Below are 16,413 nucleotides of genomic sequence, written 5' to 3' on the forward strand. Positions count from 1 at the left end.
ACACCAATTGTAACAGCAGCATTTCCTATAAACATTTTTACAAATCAAAATCGGCGTTCTCTTCTTCTCTGACGGTCAACCGTCAACGGTCAACACTCGTATTGCTTCTTCCTCTTGCCCTTGCTTGAGGTTCGTTTTGGTCACGCCCTCACACATCAACCCCTTACGCCCTCAATCCAATTAATTTATTCCTCAGTCTATGTCAAATTTAAAACTCAAAAAACCATTCTTAACTCTTTAATCTTCCTCCTCAAGTCACCAATATTAACAATGCCTCCCCATCTTTTTTATTTTTAGTGATCTATTATTCTCTCTAATTCTGATAAATATTTGACTTACACTCAATTCTATTTTAATTTTAAAAATACATTTTGAATTTTTTTTATATATTTTCAATTTAATATATATAAAGAAACATTTTAAGTCCTTTCCTCACTGTATTATTGACACTATTATTTATATATAGTTAATTTTGAATTCCAATAGTCAACTTTGTAGTTTTCAAAATAAAATAAAAAAATTTAAGTGAAATTTTAATATCAACTTAAACATATTTAAATTTAAGTGATTGACTTGAAAGTTGTTGAAAAAAGTAAAATTATTTTTCAAAAGACCACTTTCAATTGTTTAAAAATTTAACCACATTTTGAGTCTTTTTTTAATTGTGTAACTTTCTACTATCAAATTCCAAATACATTAATGGTGTCTCTCACATTTTCTCTCATCTATAATTTTAGGTATTTCATCATGGTTTCATCTAATATTGAAAAATTAGCCAACGTGATAAATTAAACATGATACAAATATAATGTACCATCAGCCATAAAAATATACAATTTTTTGAATTACAATCATTTAAAAAGATGATATGAGTGTATTAACTTAATTGTAATGTTGATGATACTTATGAATATTATTATTTGTATGATAACAATAAATAATAAAAAAGGATACATTTTTATTGCAGTAACTTAAATATTACTAAAAAAAATTGGTGTTTACGAGTACTGTTTGGGAAAAAGTGAGTGTGATTTATTTACTTCCCAATTCCAACAAGAATAATGAAAATGAAATAATAAATTAAAAATGAACAAGTAAGAACATGTATATGTTGGATTAGATTTTAAACGCGTGGGGAAACAAACAGGCAAATGCTTGCTCATTTCCTTGGCAGTTCACATTAACACACGCTCCTCTCTCTCTCTCTGTCTGTGTTCTCCACTTCCCTTAAATTCACGCTCCCCCCTGTAACCCTTCTCCCACACACACTCTCTTGTTTCTCTCTCTTCGGTCAAAAACATGAATTTGGATACGCAACCCGGAACGCCGTCGTATTGGTGCTACAGCTGCACTCGTTTCGTGCACCTCTCTGTCCAAGCCACCATCGCCTGCCCCCACTGTCAAAGCGGTTTCGTCGAAGAGATCCGCGCCGGCGCCGAAGCCTCGCCACGCCACCGTCTAAGTCCTTTCCCTGACGATCCCCTTTCTTTCCGGCGACAGGGCTTCCGCCGCCGTAGGAGAGAAGGTGCCGGCAACCGCTCCCCGTTCAACCCCGTCATCGTCCTCCGCGGCCCCGGCGACGACTCCGCCGCCGCCGACCACGACGGTGCCAGCACGTTCGAGCTCTTCTACGACGACGGCGATGGCACCGGCCTCCGCCCCCTCCCTCCCACCATGTCGGAGTTCCTCCTCGGCTCCGGCTTCGACCGGTTACTGGAACAGTTTGCGCAGATGGAGATGAACGGCTTCGGCCGGCCGGAGAATCCGCCGACGTCGAAGGCGGCGATCGAGTCCATGCCGACGGTCGAGATCGGCGAAACTCACGTCGAAACCGACGCGCACTGCGCCGTGTGCAAAGAAGTGTTTGAGCTCCACGCGGAGGCGCGTGAGTTGCCGTGCAAGCACATCTACCACTCCGAGTGCATCCTCCCGTGGCTCTCGATGCGGAACTCGTGCCCGGTGTGCCGCCACGAGCTTCCTTCCGATTTGGAAACTAGAGTTCCGAGCCAGATCGACGAGGAAGCGATAGGATTAACGATTTGGAGGCTTCCAGGAGGCGGATTCGCCGTAGGGCGATTCTCCGGCGGCCGGAGAACCGGGGAGAGTCATTTGCCGGTGGTGTACACGGAGATGGACGGTGGACTTAACACAAATGGTGGTGCTCCTAGGAGAATTTCTCGTTCTGTTAGAAGCAATAGGGTTAGGGAAAGTCGAGGGTTTGGTAGAGTTTTTCGCAATTTCTTTTCATTCTTTGGAAGAATTGGTTCTAGAAACTCTTCTTCTTCTTCTGAACATGGGTCTGTGAGTAGAAGCCGTAGTCACGTGAGTTCAATGTTCAATAGAAGCTCGCGGAGACATAGCAGGACTTGGGTTATGGATGATTGATTAATTGGTGAATGGTGATGGCAATTTTGCAAAGAATAGTAGTACTTTTTTTTTTTTTTTTTAACTTTGGGTTATGAGATTCATTTCACACTGTAAATAGCATGTAACTAGCAACTATATTGAAACAAGTTCAGTTTTCCCTTTGGGAATCTTTTATGGTTTGATTCAACATCAATGGAACGAAGAGTGCTATTTTTTTAGCTTTGTGGATCAAACACTGTGCGTTGGCACCTGCAATTGTAACAGTGGACCGGGCATGCATTGGGAAACAAGAATGATGCTTTGTTCCCCGTGAACTGAATTATTTGATTTGTTTATTATATAGTCTTATTCTTATATTTGTGAGGATTCTTTCGGGATTATGTTTTTTGAGATGCCTCTTTCAACTTGCAGCACCATAATATGTTTTGACCAATATGCTTGCTGATGATGATAAGTCACTTTTTCCTGTGTGATCCATCCCCTTTGAATTGATTGGAAATGGGAATAGGATGCTGCATAGGAAATGCAATTTGAATGAACAGCTGCTGCTAAATTGTTGTTTTGGCTTGGTAATCATAATTTCATCTGAACTCTGAATCACAAATTGATTTGTGCCAATGTGCAGGACTTTTATTATATTATTGAGCTAGTTGTTGATTGCATGATGAGTTCCTTTGTTCACCTTTTCTCATAGCAAACTTGATTAAAAGATAAAGATTAAAGGCTAGTATTTTTTAACTCTCTCCTTATCTATTCTTTCTCTTTTGGTTGTGCTCAATTCATGTAGCTCTGAATTCTCCTTGGCGGTGCCGTGGATTCCATATGGCTTTCCCTTTTTTTGATTTATGTGCGTCGTTTTATCAATTGTTGCCGTGACCAAAATGTCTAGTTGGTACTGGTTAATAGTGCCAGAAGATTCTTCATTCGATCCAACATTTTGTCTGACTCCGAAAACTTTCTAGCTCTTCCAAATGGGCATTGCAATTTTGAATTTTTGCCCGTCCAGTTTGAGTTTGAAGTTTTGGCTACCCGTTAGTTTGCCAATAAAGGCTATGTCGAGGACTTCGAGTATGTCATACCGGTAAGAGTTTTAAACCACTAGATTTAATCATTTTTGTATCGATGGCTGAGATTTTTTTCCTTTGTCTTTCCTGATTTATCCTTTCCTTTCAATGCCACTCCTTTCTTGGCCCCCCCACCTTTCTCTAGCTTATTCACCACATTTGTAGCTTATTTGTCACATTTCTATTGGATAGAAATAAAAAAGTTCGAAGCATGCAACCACAGCAATTCCATTGCACTTCCCTCACTGCGGTCGTGGTATCGTCACTGATAATCTTTTAGGCCTTTTTTTTTTCATTCATTCATTGCAGCTCTATCGTTTTTGAACCATTAGAACTGTTAAAATGAGCCAACTTTTTTTGTGTGTGTGATGGTGAGCAAGAGGAGCTAGAAAAAAAAAAAAGAGAGAAAGAAAGTGAGTCAATTTGATCCATTTAGGTTGGTCCCCATGGATTTATAAAAGGGAATTAATCTAACTCGACTCAATTTTTTGTTAAGTTAAAAATAATAGTTAACCGTACCCAATCTATCGGTTGATAGGTTATACGAGTTGACATACTTCAAACTTTTTTAAAAATATAATTGAGGTGATACAAATTTTAAGAGGCAAATGGTGTATTTGATAGAGAGGAGAAAAATAATATTGAAGATAAATTTTGTATATTTTTTTAGACTCGCATATTTTATATTTTACTTTAATTTAATTTTTTTTATTTTCATCCTTTAAATCAAATATACCCTAAAAGAAAATCTAAGTTTTTTCTTACTTTCTGTTTCACTTTTGGAAAGTCGTATTCAAATTCCAATTCTATATTTATATATAAAAGGATAAGTTAGTGTATTATTATCCTTTTATTATTATTATGATTAAATTATAATTAAATAATTGGGTTTGCATATTACTTATTTAAATTGTTTAGTGAAATAGTGTAGTGTTACTATATTGGCAAGAGTATCAACTCTGGAGTATTATTCAATGATTATTTGAAAATGTTTTGCAAGAGACTCGCTTAATATTATTCTTCGAATTTCACAAAAATTGTTAATTATGACTATTGAAATTAGGGTTGTTTAAATTTAAATGGATCCAAAATAAAAAATAAAAAATCGTTAAAAAAATTAAAAACTGAATCAAACCAGATAGTTTTTGAATTTATTTGGATGATTTTGTACTCAAACTGATTGGTTTGCGATTTGTTAGCTTAATAGTGAGATTTGCATTAAGAAAAATGTTTTAAGATGACTAAGACACCAAACACTATCCTTGGTATAAGGTTTTTGTTCCACTTTAATTCAAGATTAAAATGACATTTACAAATGACAATTTAATCAAAATGAGCATGATCAAACAACATAAAAGTGAAACAAAAGATTGAGAATATAAACATATATTAATAACTTCAAAAGAAATACATAGAGTTCAACTCATTACATTCAAACCTAATTATACTACTAGACATTGAAATACTAATCTTGATGAAGGATGAAGAATTGTGACTCCCAAGAGCTCCAATCGTCACTTCAGCCAAAAGGGAAAGTTCTCTACTTTGAAAATTAGGTTCACCTCGGAAAGACTGAAAAAGGACTATTTAAAGCATCATATTTTAGCCACATTAGATGGGGGCTCGCTTAAGCAAAATTGCACAACTTGTTGGTCTTTAGAGGTTCACTCGAATCAGCAAAAGTGATCACTCGCTTAAGCAAGTAAGCACGCTGCTATTTGGAACACCTCTCACTTAAGCAAGCAGACCAAATTCTCATAAGGTTGTAACTTGGCTGGATTACAAACAAAATTTGTGTTTTGAGGTATTGTATTTGGAAATAATAAAAATAACTTGGCCGGGCAACAAACAAAAATTTGGTTTTGAGGTACTTGTGTATTAGAAATAATAAAAATGAGTGATGGTACATATGGATTCAATTAAGAAACCAAATAATAGTATTGGGATGAAGAAACTCTAATATGTATATGTTATTCTTTGGAAATAGTATTTTAGCCATCTATTTTAAAGAAATCTTTATGTATTACTAAAATGCTTTTTTAAAAATATAAATGACTATTCGTAGCAAACCACTTTTTTTTTTTTAGAAATATTTTGATTAGTTACATTTTAGGTATATTTTGAAAAAAAAAAGTAAGTTATAACTGACCAAACTATTCCTCCTTAATCAAAACTAAGTGTCCGTTAATTATTTAATAATTTACCGGTACGAAAGTTTATTAAATAATTGGTTATATTATGGACTTTTCAATTGTGGCAATGTCGGCGTTGGTGAGCTTCCATCGGCATAGTGCACCTTTCTGCATGCGAACGAAGGCGTGGCAGTAGCAACGCAGCGCCCCCATAATTACCAAGTCGACGTGCCATCTCCCAAACTCCAGACTTCTCCTGAATTCATTACTCAATAATGATCCACATATATTTACACTCTTTAAAAACTTAATTAATATTTATAATTTTTTCTCTCTCTTATATTTCTTTCTTTTATTACTCTTTCACTATATGTATAATGACATATTGGGTGTCTCTCAATTCTTTTCCTTCACTACCTACTAATACCATATCCAAAATTATTATATTGTATTGTGTCTACTAAGTTTAGTCTTTTTCCTTCTTTTTTTCTACCAATAGTTAATCACATATTTCCGTTTTTTTACCAAAACAGAAAGTAATTTCTAAATGAAAAAATTGTAAATTTTGGTCTTTATACATTTATAAAAATTTAGTTTTGATTTCGATTATTAATTTAGACAACATTTTTAGCCGTATAATTTTTCTAACGCCATTAAAAACTCTATAAAAATTAAAACATTTTTTATATAGAAAATAAAAATATGCATCAAATAAATAATTTTGAGTCACGATAACATTAGTACTCATGATTAATTTTGATCGGTTGATCAATAAATATGATGAAAACTCTTCTTCTAATTTCTTTTTTCTTCATTCACAACATGAAAAATATTGCTTAAAACATCTCAATCATTTTTTTTCTATTTACAATTCTTGATCTCCCTTAAAAAAACCAAATTACAGCACTCACATCAAAAGTCACCAACAAACTAGTTACAAAAGAGAAGATAAAAATATTTACGTTTGTTGCGGACTACGCGGAAAAAGTCATAGTAATTATTAAGAAAAAGTAATCGTCAAAAACTATAGATTAATATAAAACGTATATATAATATAATGTTTCTTCAAATAGCATTTCTAATTCTTAATATTGCAGCACAGCAGTGAGTGAACCCACCGTTACCACACCACACCAACAACGTAGACAGTAATGAAGCAATAACATTTGCTGCAATCACAACTCCATTTGGGGACAATTTGATTTGGGTAAGTATGTTCATCATGGTTTTTTGTTTTTGTAGTGTACGATGTGTTTTGATGCTGGGAAAACTAGAACTGTCGGGACCTTATGCTCTATGCAATTAGAGTCTTATATTTGTTTCTATAATTTGATGATCCTCTCATCTCAATAATTGTAATGTGGGTTTCGTACGGTGGTTGTTGCAGTTCTTTTTTTTTTATAACTGTTTCTATTAACATTTCAGGCATTCTTTATATATTTTTTTTTACTGGAGGCATTCTTGATATTAAGGGTTGGATTTTTTTTTTCTTCTTACTTTTCCCCTGAACTTTTGATGATTTTGTTTTGCCAAATCGCCTGTTTTTACGTTCTGATCGAATTGAAGTGCGTTGTTCCTAAAATTAGCAAAAGCATCTCAATTCTGCACCAAAATGTTATTTCACTAAAATGGGGAAGCACACCCTACTTCCTCATAAATTTCCAATCCAAGAGGGGAGTGCTGTGTGGTAATTTAGTAAATTGCTAAATACATAAGGTGGGTTGGATGGTCAAGGAAAAAGTGAAGGAGGGGAAGGTAGCAGGTTCGATCCTCCTGCTAACAAAACTAACATTCTAATGATTAACATTTGCGATTAAAAAAAACACGGGATGAGAGAGTTTTTAACTTTTTTTTTTTATATACCTACACTTTTTAATGTTGGACTGGGAATGATGTACAATCCATAATTCCATATACTGATCCTCAAATAAGTGTTCTGAATCTCTATCACTCTCCCGAGGGTTCACTTTTTGTTCACACCAGGGAAAAGAAATTGTCTACCCCGCCATCTTCAAAAGTGGATCTGGTTAGCTTCAAATTGTAGTTTTTGCAAGCAATACACCAAACTAATGATCTATTTGTATTTTGTAGAAATTTTAGTCTATATAAGGTAATGGAATGTGACATGTGATTTATGATCCAATCTTCAAACGGTAAAATTGATATTTGTTTGCATATGCAAGGGTAAGGCTGCGTACAACATCCCTCCCCCATACCTTCGCATAGCGAAGAGTCTCTGGGCAATGGGGTACGAAAAGTTATATAAAAATGATTTTTGCTGCGAATGATCATTCAGTCTTGAGAAATTCATGTGTGGAATTCTGTTTGTGGGCTTTGTTTGATTCTTGAATGGATAAGTATTTGTTTATTCTTTCATAATTAGTATTCAGATTAATGTAAATTGGTGTAATAAATCAAAGGCACAATACTTGCAGCTGGTGTTGTGAATCATTGGTTGAACGAGCTCCTTTGCAACCATGAGTTTTGTCTTCCGAGGGAGTAGGGGAGATATTGAAAGTGGCTTTTCAGAATATATTCCTGAAAGAACCTTGATGGTATGTTTAATATGTGTGAATGTCAGTCTGTGTGCTAGCTTTTTTTTTTTCCCACTCAACTCAGACTGTACATAATTGGACTGTAATTCTCATACTCTTTTTCTCCTTTCTATCAGAGGGTTCATCCAGCTCGGCTAGTTAATGGCAATTCTCTAGCTTTTCTTATCACAGGTAATGTTATCACTATTGTATCTAATGCTTTGCTGCTTCATATGAGCAGCTTCTTAATCTGTATCTGGCATGCTTATTTGGCAATTATTTTGATATTCATGATATTAAACTCCCCTCAGATGTTACATCATTTTTTGGTAAGTAATTGCTTAAAAATTGCTAAATTTGATGTTGCCACTAGTTTGCATATTAGTACTTCTCATCTGCATTAAATTAAGAAAGTAATTGTTGGCACATACCATATCAGCTCTGGGTTGTACTGGCTATCTTTGTGATGGCTACAAGTCTGAGGATGTATGCAACTTGTCAACAGCTTCAAGCACAGGCCAGGGCTCATGCTGCAGCAGCCTCTGGGTTGCTTGGCCATGATGAACTTCGTCGTCACATGCCACCATCTATTGCAATTGCAACCAGAGGAAGATTGCAGGGACTTAGACTTCAGCTTGCACTTCTTGACCGTGAATTTGATGAGCTAGGTATTATGCTTCTGAGTTGTATCTTCGGATGTGTATTTTGATATCTTTTCTAAGTTGAAAACGCCTGAAACAGGTGCTAGAAGAAAATGAAGGCTTATATAGCTTTATTTTCTAAGGTGATATCTTTTTCTTGATTTTTGTGGCAGATTATGACACTTTGAGAGCTCTGGATTCTGATACTGCTTCTAGTACTCGTTCAATGACCGAGGAAGAGATAAATGCCTTGCCTATTCACACTTACAAAGTTCCAGTCCCACCAAAGTGAGTTGATATTGGATGGGACAATTTCAAGGTTGCCATTCTTGAAAGATTCCAAACTTCAGCCACTCTCAACCCTTTTGCCGCAATTCGAAAGGTTTGAAGGAAGACATTGGGGCAGAAATCAAACTCTACGAACCCCCCACTTTATCAATCATGGTCAAGAAGGCATTAATGATCGAGCAAATAAACAGAGCAATTTGGAAGGTGGGACCTGATGTTGCTTCAAACTCAATTTCAAAAGTCAATACCTCTTACCGAAATCCATCCCATACAAAGACTATTACTTATGGTATGAGTCAGAAAGGTGGAGGAAAAAGTAATGGCCCTTTTAATTCTTTCACTAGCAGTACATCTGTGAACACACCAGAAAACAACAACCGACCCAAAGGATTTCAACGATTAACCGAAGCAGAGCTTCAAGAGAAGAGGAAGAAAGGGGAATGTTTTCGCTGTGACGAAAAATGGAGCACCTCTCATGTATGCAGAAATAAACAACTTCGGATAATGTTAGTAACAGATGAAGATGATGTTACAGACTCCGAAAAGGAACCCGAACCAGAAATTGGAGAAACACCCCAATTATCCATGAATATTATTGTGGGATTTACTTCTCGACGATCGGTAAAGGTTTGGGGAAATATTGATGATCACAAAGTCAAAGTATTGATAGATTGTGGTGCCACCCATAACTTCATTTTCAAGGAATTGGTGAAAAAATTACAATTAAAGGTGGATGGATGACACTCCGGCATACGTGGTAGAAGTTGGAGATGGACACAAAATTAAATGCAAGGGAGTATGTAGAGAAGTTCCCCTGAAAGTGCAAGAAGTACCAGTACAGCAGCAGTTCTTCTTGATTGGCCTCGGAGGCGTAGATATGGTTTTAGGTATGGAATGGTTAGCAAGCTTAGGAGAGATTAGAGCCAACTTTGAACAACTAACGCTGGTCCTCAAGATTGATGGCAGAAAGGTGATTATAAAGGGAGAACCCGAACTATTAAAGAAAGACGCCTCACTTAAATCTATGTTGAAAGCTTTGCATCAGGGAGAAGGGTTCCTTATCGACTATCACCACATTCAAACAAAGATAGATTGGAAGGATACAATTCTGCCAGAATTAAAACATGTGCTACATGATTTCCCCTCCATCTTTGAACCTCCAAAAGGACTTCCTCCGCAACGGCGTCAAGACCATGCCATACACCTCAAAGAAGGAGCCCAAATACCAAATATCAGACCATACAGGTATCCTCACTATCAGAAAACAGAAATTGAAAAATTGGTTGCTGAAATGTTAGAAGCAGGAATCATTCGACCGTCCACAAGTCCTTATTCCAGTCCTGTCATACCAGTCAAAAAGAAAGACGGACAGACAAAAGTTGTCAACCGATGCTTGGAAGTTTAAACAAGTTTATTTAAGGTGCTTAACTGGAATAAAGCCTAAGAAATGGGCCTCTTGTCTTCCATGGGCAGAATTCTGGTTTAACACCAATTATAATGCTTCAAGCAAATGTCTCCTTTCAAAGCTTTGTATGGACATGATCCCCTTCACATTCTCAAGGGATCCACCATTCCTTCCTGCCTTGAAGAAGTCAATAAACTAACAATTGTTCGGAATGAATTATTGGCTACTCTTAAGAGAAAATTTGTTGAAGTCTCAAGATATCATGCAAGCAAATGCCAACAAATGCCACCAGGACATAGAATATGCAGTCAGTGATTGGGTGTTCTTGAAGATGCAACCTTACAGGAGAAGATCCTTGGCTAAAAGGATTAATCAAAAACTCTCCCCTCAGTTTTATGGTCCTTTCCAGGTGTTAAACAAGGTGGGTGTTGTTGCTTACAAGTTGGATCTTCCATCTCACAGTAAAATTCATCTGGTCTTTCATGTCTCTCTCCTCAAGAAAGCCATTGGTGACTCATTCCAGTCCTAACCTTTACCACATATGTTATCTGAGGATCAGGAATTACAAGTTTATCCAAATTCTGTTTTAGATATTTGTGAATTACAACCTGGCAACGTGAAAGTTTTAATTCAGTGACAAAATCTCCCTCCCAATGAAAATAGTTGGGAATCTGTGGCTAAATTACAAGAGGTTTTTCCGACTTATCACCTTGAGGACAAGGTGAGTCTTTTAGGCAGGGGTATTGATAAGCATAAGCATAAGCCACACATCATCAAGGTGTACACCTGCAAACAGCGAGCAAGAGAAGTAATAACTATGGACTACCAGCAGCAGGGCGGACAACATCCAAGGGTTGCAAACCACCCAACAGTTACAACTCACCCAAATGGTGTAAACCACCCAATAGTTACGATTCACCCGAAGGGTGCAAGGTCAGAAGATGTGAATCAAGGGAACATGATCCTTGGGAACTGTCACAACCAACTGATATTATCCGCCTAAGGGGTGCAAGGTTAGGAGATGCGAATCAAGGGGGCATAACCCTTGGGAACAATTACAATCATTCAGAATAATTGTGTCCATTAGATGTAGTATAAATAGAAGTAAACCAAAATGGGAAAGACACTCTGGAATTAGGAAGAATCTGAATTGTGGAGAGACAGGCTCTCAAAAACCTGTGTAATAAAATATCTCAAATTATCTATAAAAATTTCTGTTTCATCTTTTCAAATCTGTTCTATTTTTATCTGTTCTTATCAAAACATAATCACTGGGTAATACAACGATGATTTTGAAGGGCTGATTGGCACTCATTGCATACTAGTTGACTGTTTGTGAGAAAGAGGCTTTGTTGTTATGGCGTTGCTCAGGAAGCACTATTTAATAAAAGCTTATTGAGAAAAAATGCAACCATAGTCTGTTTCTTTTTTTATTTTATTTTTAGGGTTCTCAAGTCTCATTAAGTGGTTAAAAGGGTTAATTTTCTCCTTTGTGTGCATCTACATTTATGTTAAGAAGTGGTAAACCATAATAAATAAGTTGATACAATTTGTTATGTTAACAGAGATGGTTCAGCTGGTTTGGCATCCTCTTCAGATGCAGCTGAGGTAAATATTCATTATCTGTGTCTGCTTTTGGTTTGTTTAGTCTCACTAGCCTAGGTTGCTGAGCTATGGTGTTTCATGGTGATAATGATGTAAATGTATTGCTTGGTGATACTCCTGGTTGTTAGCTTTATGCACTACTGTTGGTCCATGATGTTACTGCCCCTCATAAGTATTTTAGGCAATCCCCTGGGATATAGGTTGAAAAATATCTGGTAATTAGCCCTTATGTGATCGTGATGTCCTCTTCATTGATGTGCTTTTGAAGAAAACAAATATATATGATTCTTTTAATGCATGATGATAATGGTGTCCTTGTGTAATTAAATAAAGTGACTATTTTATACTCTTTTTTTTTTAAATCTGGGCAGAAATTGCCCCCACTTGATGGCTTCCCTACTTTCTTATTCCTGGAATGGGAACGGTTTTTAGTTTCTTTATTTAATGTTCTATCAGGTTAAACAAGAATCTGGAGGAACAGAGGCAGGTACCGGAGGTCCAGAAGATGAGCTGACATGTACTATATGCTTGGACCAAGTTAAGAGGGGGGAGCTTGTTCGAAGCTTACCATGCTTGCATCAGGTTTGGTGAATGCCCATCTTTTTCTTTCTTCATTTTTTAAAAATTATTTATAACTAATGGAGATTAGTACTTATCTCTGAGGTTTATTTTATGATAATGATTAGTCAGTGCCATATTCAGATATAAAGTTGTCAGTTTCTTAGTTTTCCCGTCATATCATATTCTAGCCAGATCCATTAGAACTAAAGACTACGGGGACTGCCAATTTCTATTCTTTTAATAATATTGGGGGAATAGTTCTTCATATCTCTTGAATAATGCGGTTAATATTATTTATTGTTGTTTTTCTGTTCTGGTCAGGCTTCGGCTAGTTCATAATTTATGTGCATATATATTATCATTATCTAAATAGTTGATTTTCCTATCAACAATTGTCAGTCTGCACATTACCTCTAAATTGCATACCCCACGTAGGAGTTAAGCCCTGAATAATGCCAGTCAATATTGCTCATATTTGTTCATGTTTAGGTTGTTTGTGCTACTTCTTCATGGATCAGCTCTCCCTAATGTGCTTAACTGAGACATGTTCCTTTCATTTCAAATTATCTATCACTTTAGGAATGTTGATTTGGTTCAAAACATTTGTCATTTTAGTATATCTTCAAAGATTTAATTATTTTTTCTCACTTCTATACTTAACTAGTTCACAATTATTCTAACTCTTCTAATAAGGGTATTTCAATCAAAGAAGATTATTTTGTCTTAGTAATTGGTGTCAATAATACGTTTTTTAAGATGAGTCTTTACCTTAAATGATAGAGAATGTGAAATGGAGGAGTAACAATCAATACCTTCCCCATATGAATGCTGTTTACTAAACTTGATTCATTTTTAAAATTTGTTATTATTTTGTTTTAGAATAAACCTTTAGATTAATATTATAGATGCTTTTAGTATTGTTTTCCTCTTAAAATTTGAGTTTGCATTGGTAACCTAATGCCGAATTTTATTCTAGATATTATTATTGAGATGAAAATGAAACTCTAATTTTAGTTGAAACATAACACCAAAAGTATTAAATACACTGCACCTAAATCTTATCGTTTGTTTAATTAAAGCATGATTGCTGCTACTTAACTAGGGTTGCAACTTATTCCCCCTTTCACATAACTGGTTAACAACTTGATAGTACTTACTAAAGCTGTAAATGGTGATTATATTACCTCCCATAAATGACTAATTTTTTCGGTAATACCATAAATGACTACTTTACTTCTTTCTTTTTATCCAGTTTCATGCAAACTGCATTGATCCATGGCTCCGACAACAAGGAACATGTCCTGTGTGCAAATTAAGGATAGGGTCGGTAAGTGGAGGAAACAGGGAGAGCGAGTCCGATGGTTCAGATATTGCATAATCTTATGGTTCAGATATTGCTTTAAAATGCATGATGTGATGCCTTGGGTTATGTACAAGTATATATGTATATATTATTCGGTATTGGCGAATATAATGAGATTGGCATAAGCATAAGATTGTAGTCTATGTTTAGTCCCGAGAATTCTTAGATGTTCCGAGACATGTGTACCGCTTGATATATGAATAGCATTAAAAATGTTATTAAGTGGGAGGTGATGATAGTGCATGTTATACACCTTATCTTAAAGAGAAACATTTTTCTTTTTGAGGAGCACTTAAGTTACTTAAGGCCATCTCCATCCTTATAACAAAATGTTTAAATTGTTATGAATAATCTATCTGTTAATTCTGTTTATTTATCTATTATGGTAATTTTTATTTATCTATGGTAATTTTTTAATTATTTTTTACATCTATAAATAGATTATTCTTCTTGAAAAGAACACACAATTATCATTTTTTTGAAACTATTGTATTCTCTCTTTTTTCCTCTACTTCTCTATCTGTTAGTCTATTATATGATGTGATATTCTGTTAATAACAAGTATCAATAGTAAACATTTGAAAATGTCAAGTAATAAAATAAAAAAAATATTTTTAGGTAACAAACTAAAAAAAGAATATATTATAAGTATAATAAATATATTTAAGAAAAAAAAGAAGTTACTTAAGGCCATCTCCATCCTAAAGCATGGTCTCTGATAAATTTGCATTGCAGTTTTGCTGATTGAGTTAGCAATTCCTAGATCTAGCTAATTGTGTACAAGATAGTATCATTTAAGTTAAGTTTTATTTATTTATGTGATGTATTATTATTTGAAGTCTGAACGCTCGTGTGTTTTTTTGTCATGTTAAAGATCATGAGTATCTCCTAATCAATTAGGTTAGAGATTAATTTCTTTGATTAATGTCACAACTTTTCACTTAACAAAATTTAAATAAGATTTGAATTAACTATACATTTAGGTCCACTTTTCCAGTGTAATTAGTTGGACCGTATATATAATGTGTAAAATACTTGGTCTCTTGCAAATTTCACTTTTGCCTTTGTTTGGCGTTCAAAACAAGAAAAAGGTCTTTTACCTGGCCAAACCAAACCCAAGCCCTAGTTTCTAACAAAAGTTAACTTTTTTCTTATAGTGATGGTCACAGCCAGTAGCTATTCATGCAGGCCTCTAACTCCAATCATGCCAAGTAAATTCATGAAAGCAGTTTATAGATTCTGTACGTGAATCCATAAAAGTAGTAAAGCAAGTTTAATTGCTAGTATTATAATGGCAAGTAGTATTTCTTTTTAAGTGATGGATATGCATTACAAATATATTTATTCGTGAAAAAGAATTAGTCAGCAAAAGCTATAAAAGCCGAAAACAAATTGGATTGTCCAAATTGGAGAGGGTAAACCCTTAATTGATTTGCTATGCCAGTCAAATTTTAAAATCGGGGAATTGTTATATCGCTACTAATTGATCGTTGTACTTGAACGAAAATCTTTTATTACGAGCTATTCTTTAGTTATATAACTGACATAAATTATTGCGAATATACTATAGTTCTGCTATATGTAACGAGGTTTGTCAGCCACCGCCTGTTGAAACATGGAATTTAATACCATCACGCCAAAAACATTATAATATTTAATTTAGTAATGTATGATTCCAAAATACAATGATATAGTCGATATTTAAAAATATTTGATTAACTCCTTAAAAAAATATATTTGATTAACTTTGGCCAAATTCAATGTGCTGCATGTGATGAAGTGTTGCATTTTGCCTTTAAATTATAAGACAAAAAGCATCACGTTTTTCCTAGATCAGACACAGAATTATTAAATCAAATCCATGCTGTTTGAGATAAATGAAATCGGTAGCGTAGCGACAAAGTATAGAGATATTGGCTGAGTTTTTTTTTTTTTTTTTTTTTATAGTTCATTTGCTATGAATTAAAAATGAAGATGATAAATTCATTTGATTCATTAATGAAGATGATTTTATGTTTGTTTAGAACCATATCAGATATGCACTCAATCCGTCAGTACAAAAAAATTGACAGAAATTTGGTGGAACATATCCACATTGATGAATAAACTCGTCTATAATAAATTTTCTCTAATGCTATATCTGCATTTCTGTTTATGGAAGGAATTTTTTGGTAGCTAAAAAGGTGTAGGTAATAAGATATGGCTATCTTCTATATATAGTATGTCTTAAAAAAATTAAGTAGGGCGAGAAAGGAAATTTTGGGCACCAGTCAAATGGAGAGAGTTGCACGTAAGGCATCTTATTTATAGTTGGCCTTCCTTTTCTCTAATACCTTGTTTTTAATGCTGTAATTTTGTAATAAGCCTACAAATCCCATATTTTTTTGTCTTAACTATCCGGTTTATAAGAAAAAAAATAAATAAAATTTTATCAAGAATTATTTTTGTTAAAA

The 16,413-nt window shown here is 34.8% G+C and overlaps 1 protein-coding gene and 1 pseudogene across 2 annotated transcripts; both read left to right on the forward strand.

Moving 5' to 3' along the window:
* Nucleotides 1–1,089: 1,089 nt before the first annotated feature.
* LOC100792874 (E3 ubiquitin-protein ligase RDUF2) lies at nt 1,090–2,585 on the forward strand. The gene has a single exon (XM_003539589.5). The coding sequence runs from the start codon at nt 1,300–1,302 to the stop codon at nt 2,383–2,385; it is 1,086 nt and encodes a 361-aa protein (XP_003539637.1). The 5' UTR covers nt 1,090–1,299; the 3' UTR covers nt 2,386–2,585.
* Nucleotides 2,586–6,653: 4,068 nt separating this feature from the next.
* On the forward strand, nt 6,654–14,198 carry LOC100796551 (E3 ubiquitin-protein ligase SDIR1-like; annotated as a pseudogene). Its single transcript, NR_163802.1, has 9 exons — nt 6,654–6,770; nt 7,999–8,118; nt 8,235–8,289; nt 8,374–8,426; nt 8,537–8,765; nt 8,912–11,444; nt 11,997–12,039; nt 12,493–12,618; nt 13,850–14,198. The product of NR_163802.1 is annotated as an E3 ubiquitin-protein ligase SDIR1-like (transcript).
* The last annotated feature ends 2,215 nt before the right edge of the window (nt 14,199–16,413 follow it).

Source organism: Glycine max, chromosome 12 (assembly GCF_000004515.6).
Source record: "Glycine max cultivar Williams 82 chromosome 12, Glycine_max_v4.0, whole genome shotgun sequence".
NCBI classification, from domain to species: Eukaryota; Viridiplantae; Streptophyta; class Magnoliopsida; order Fabales; family Fabaceae; genus Glycine; species Glycine max.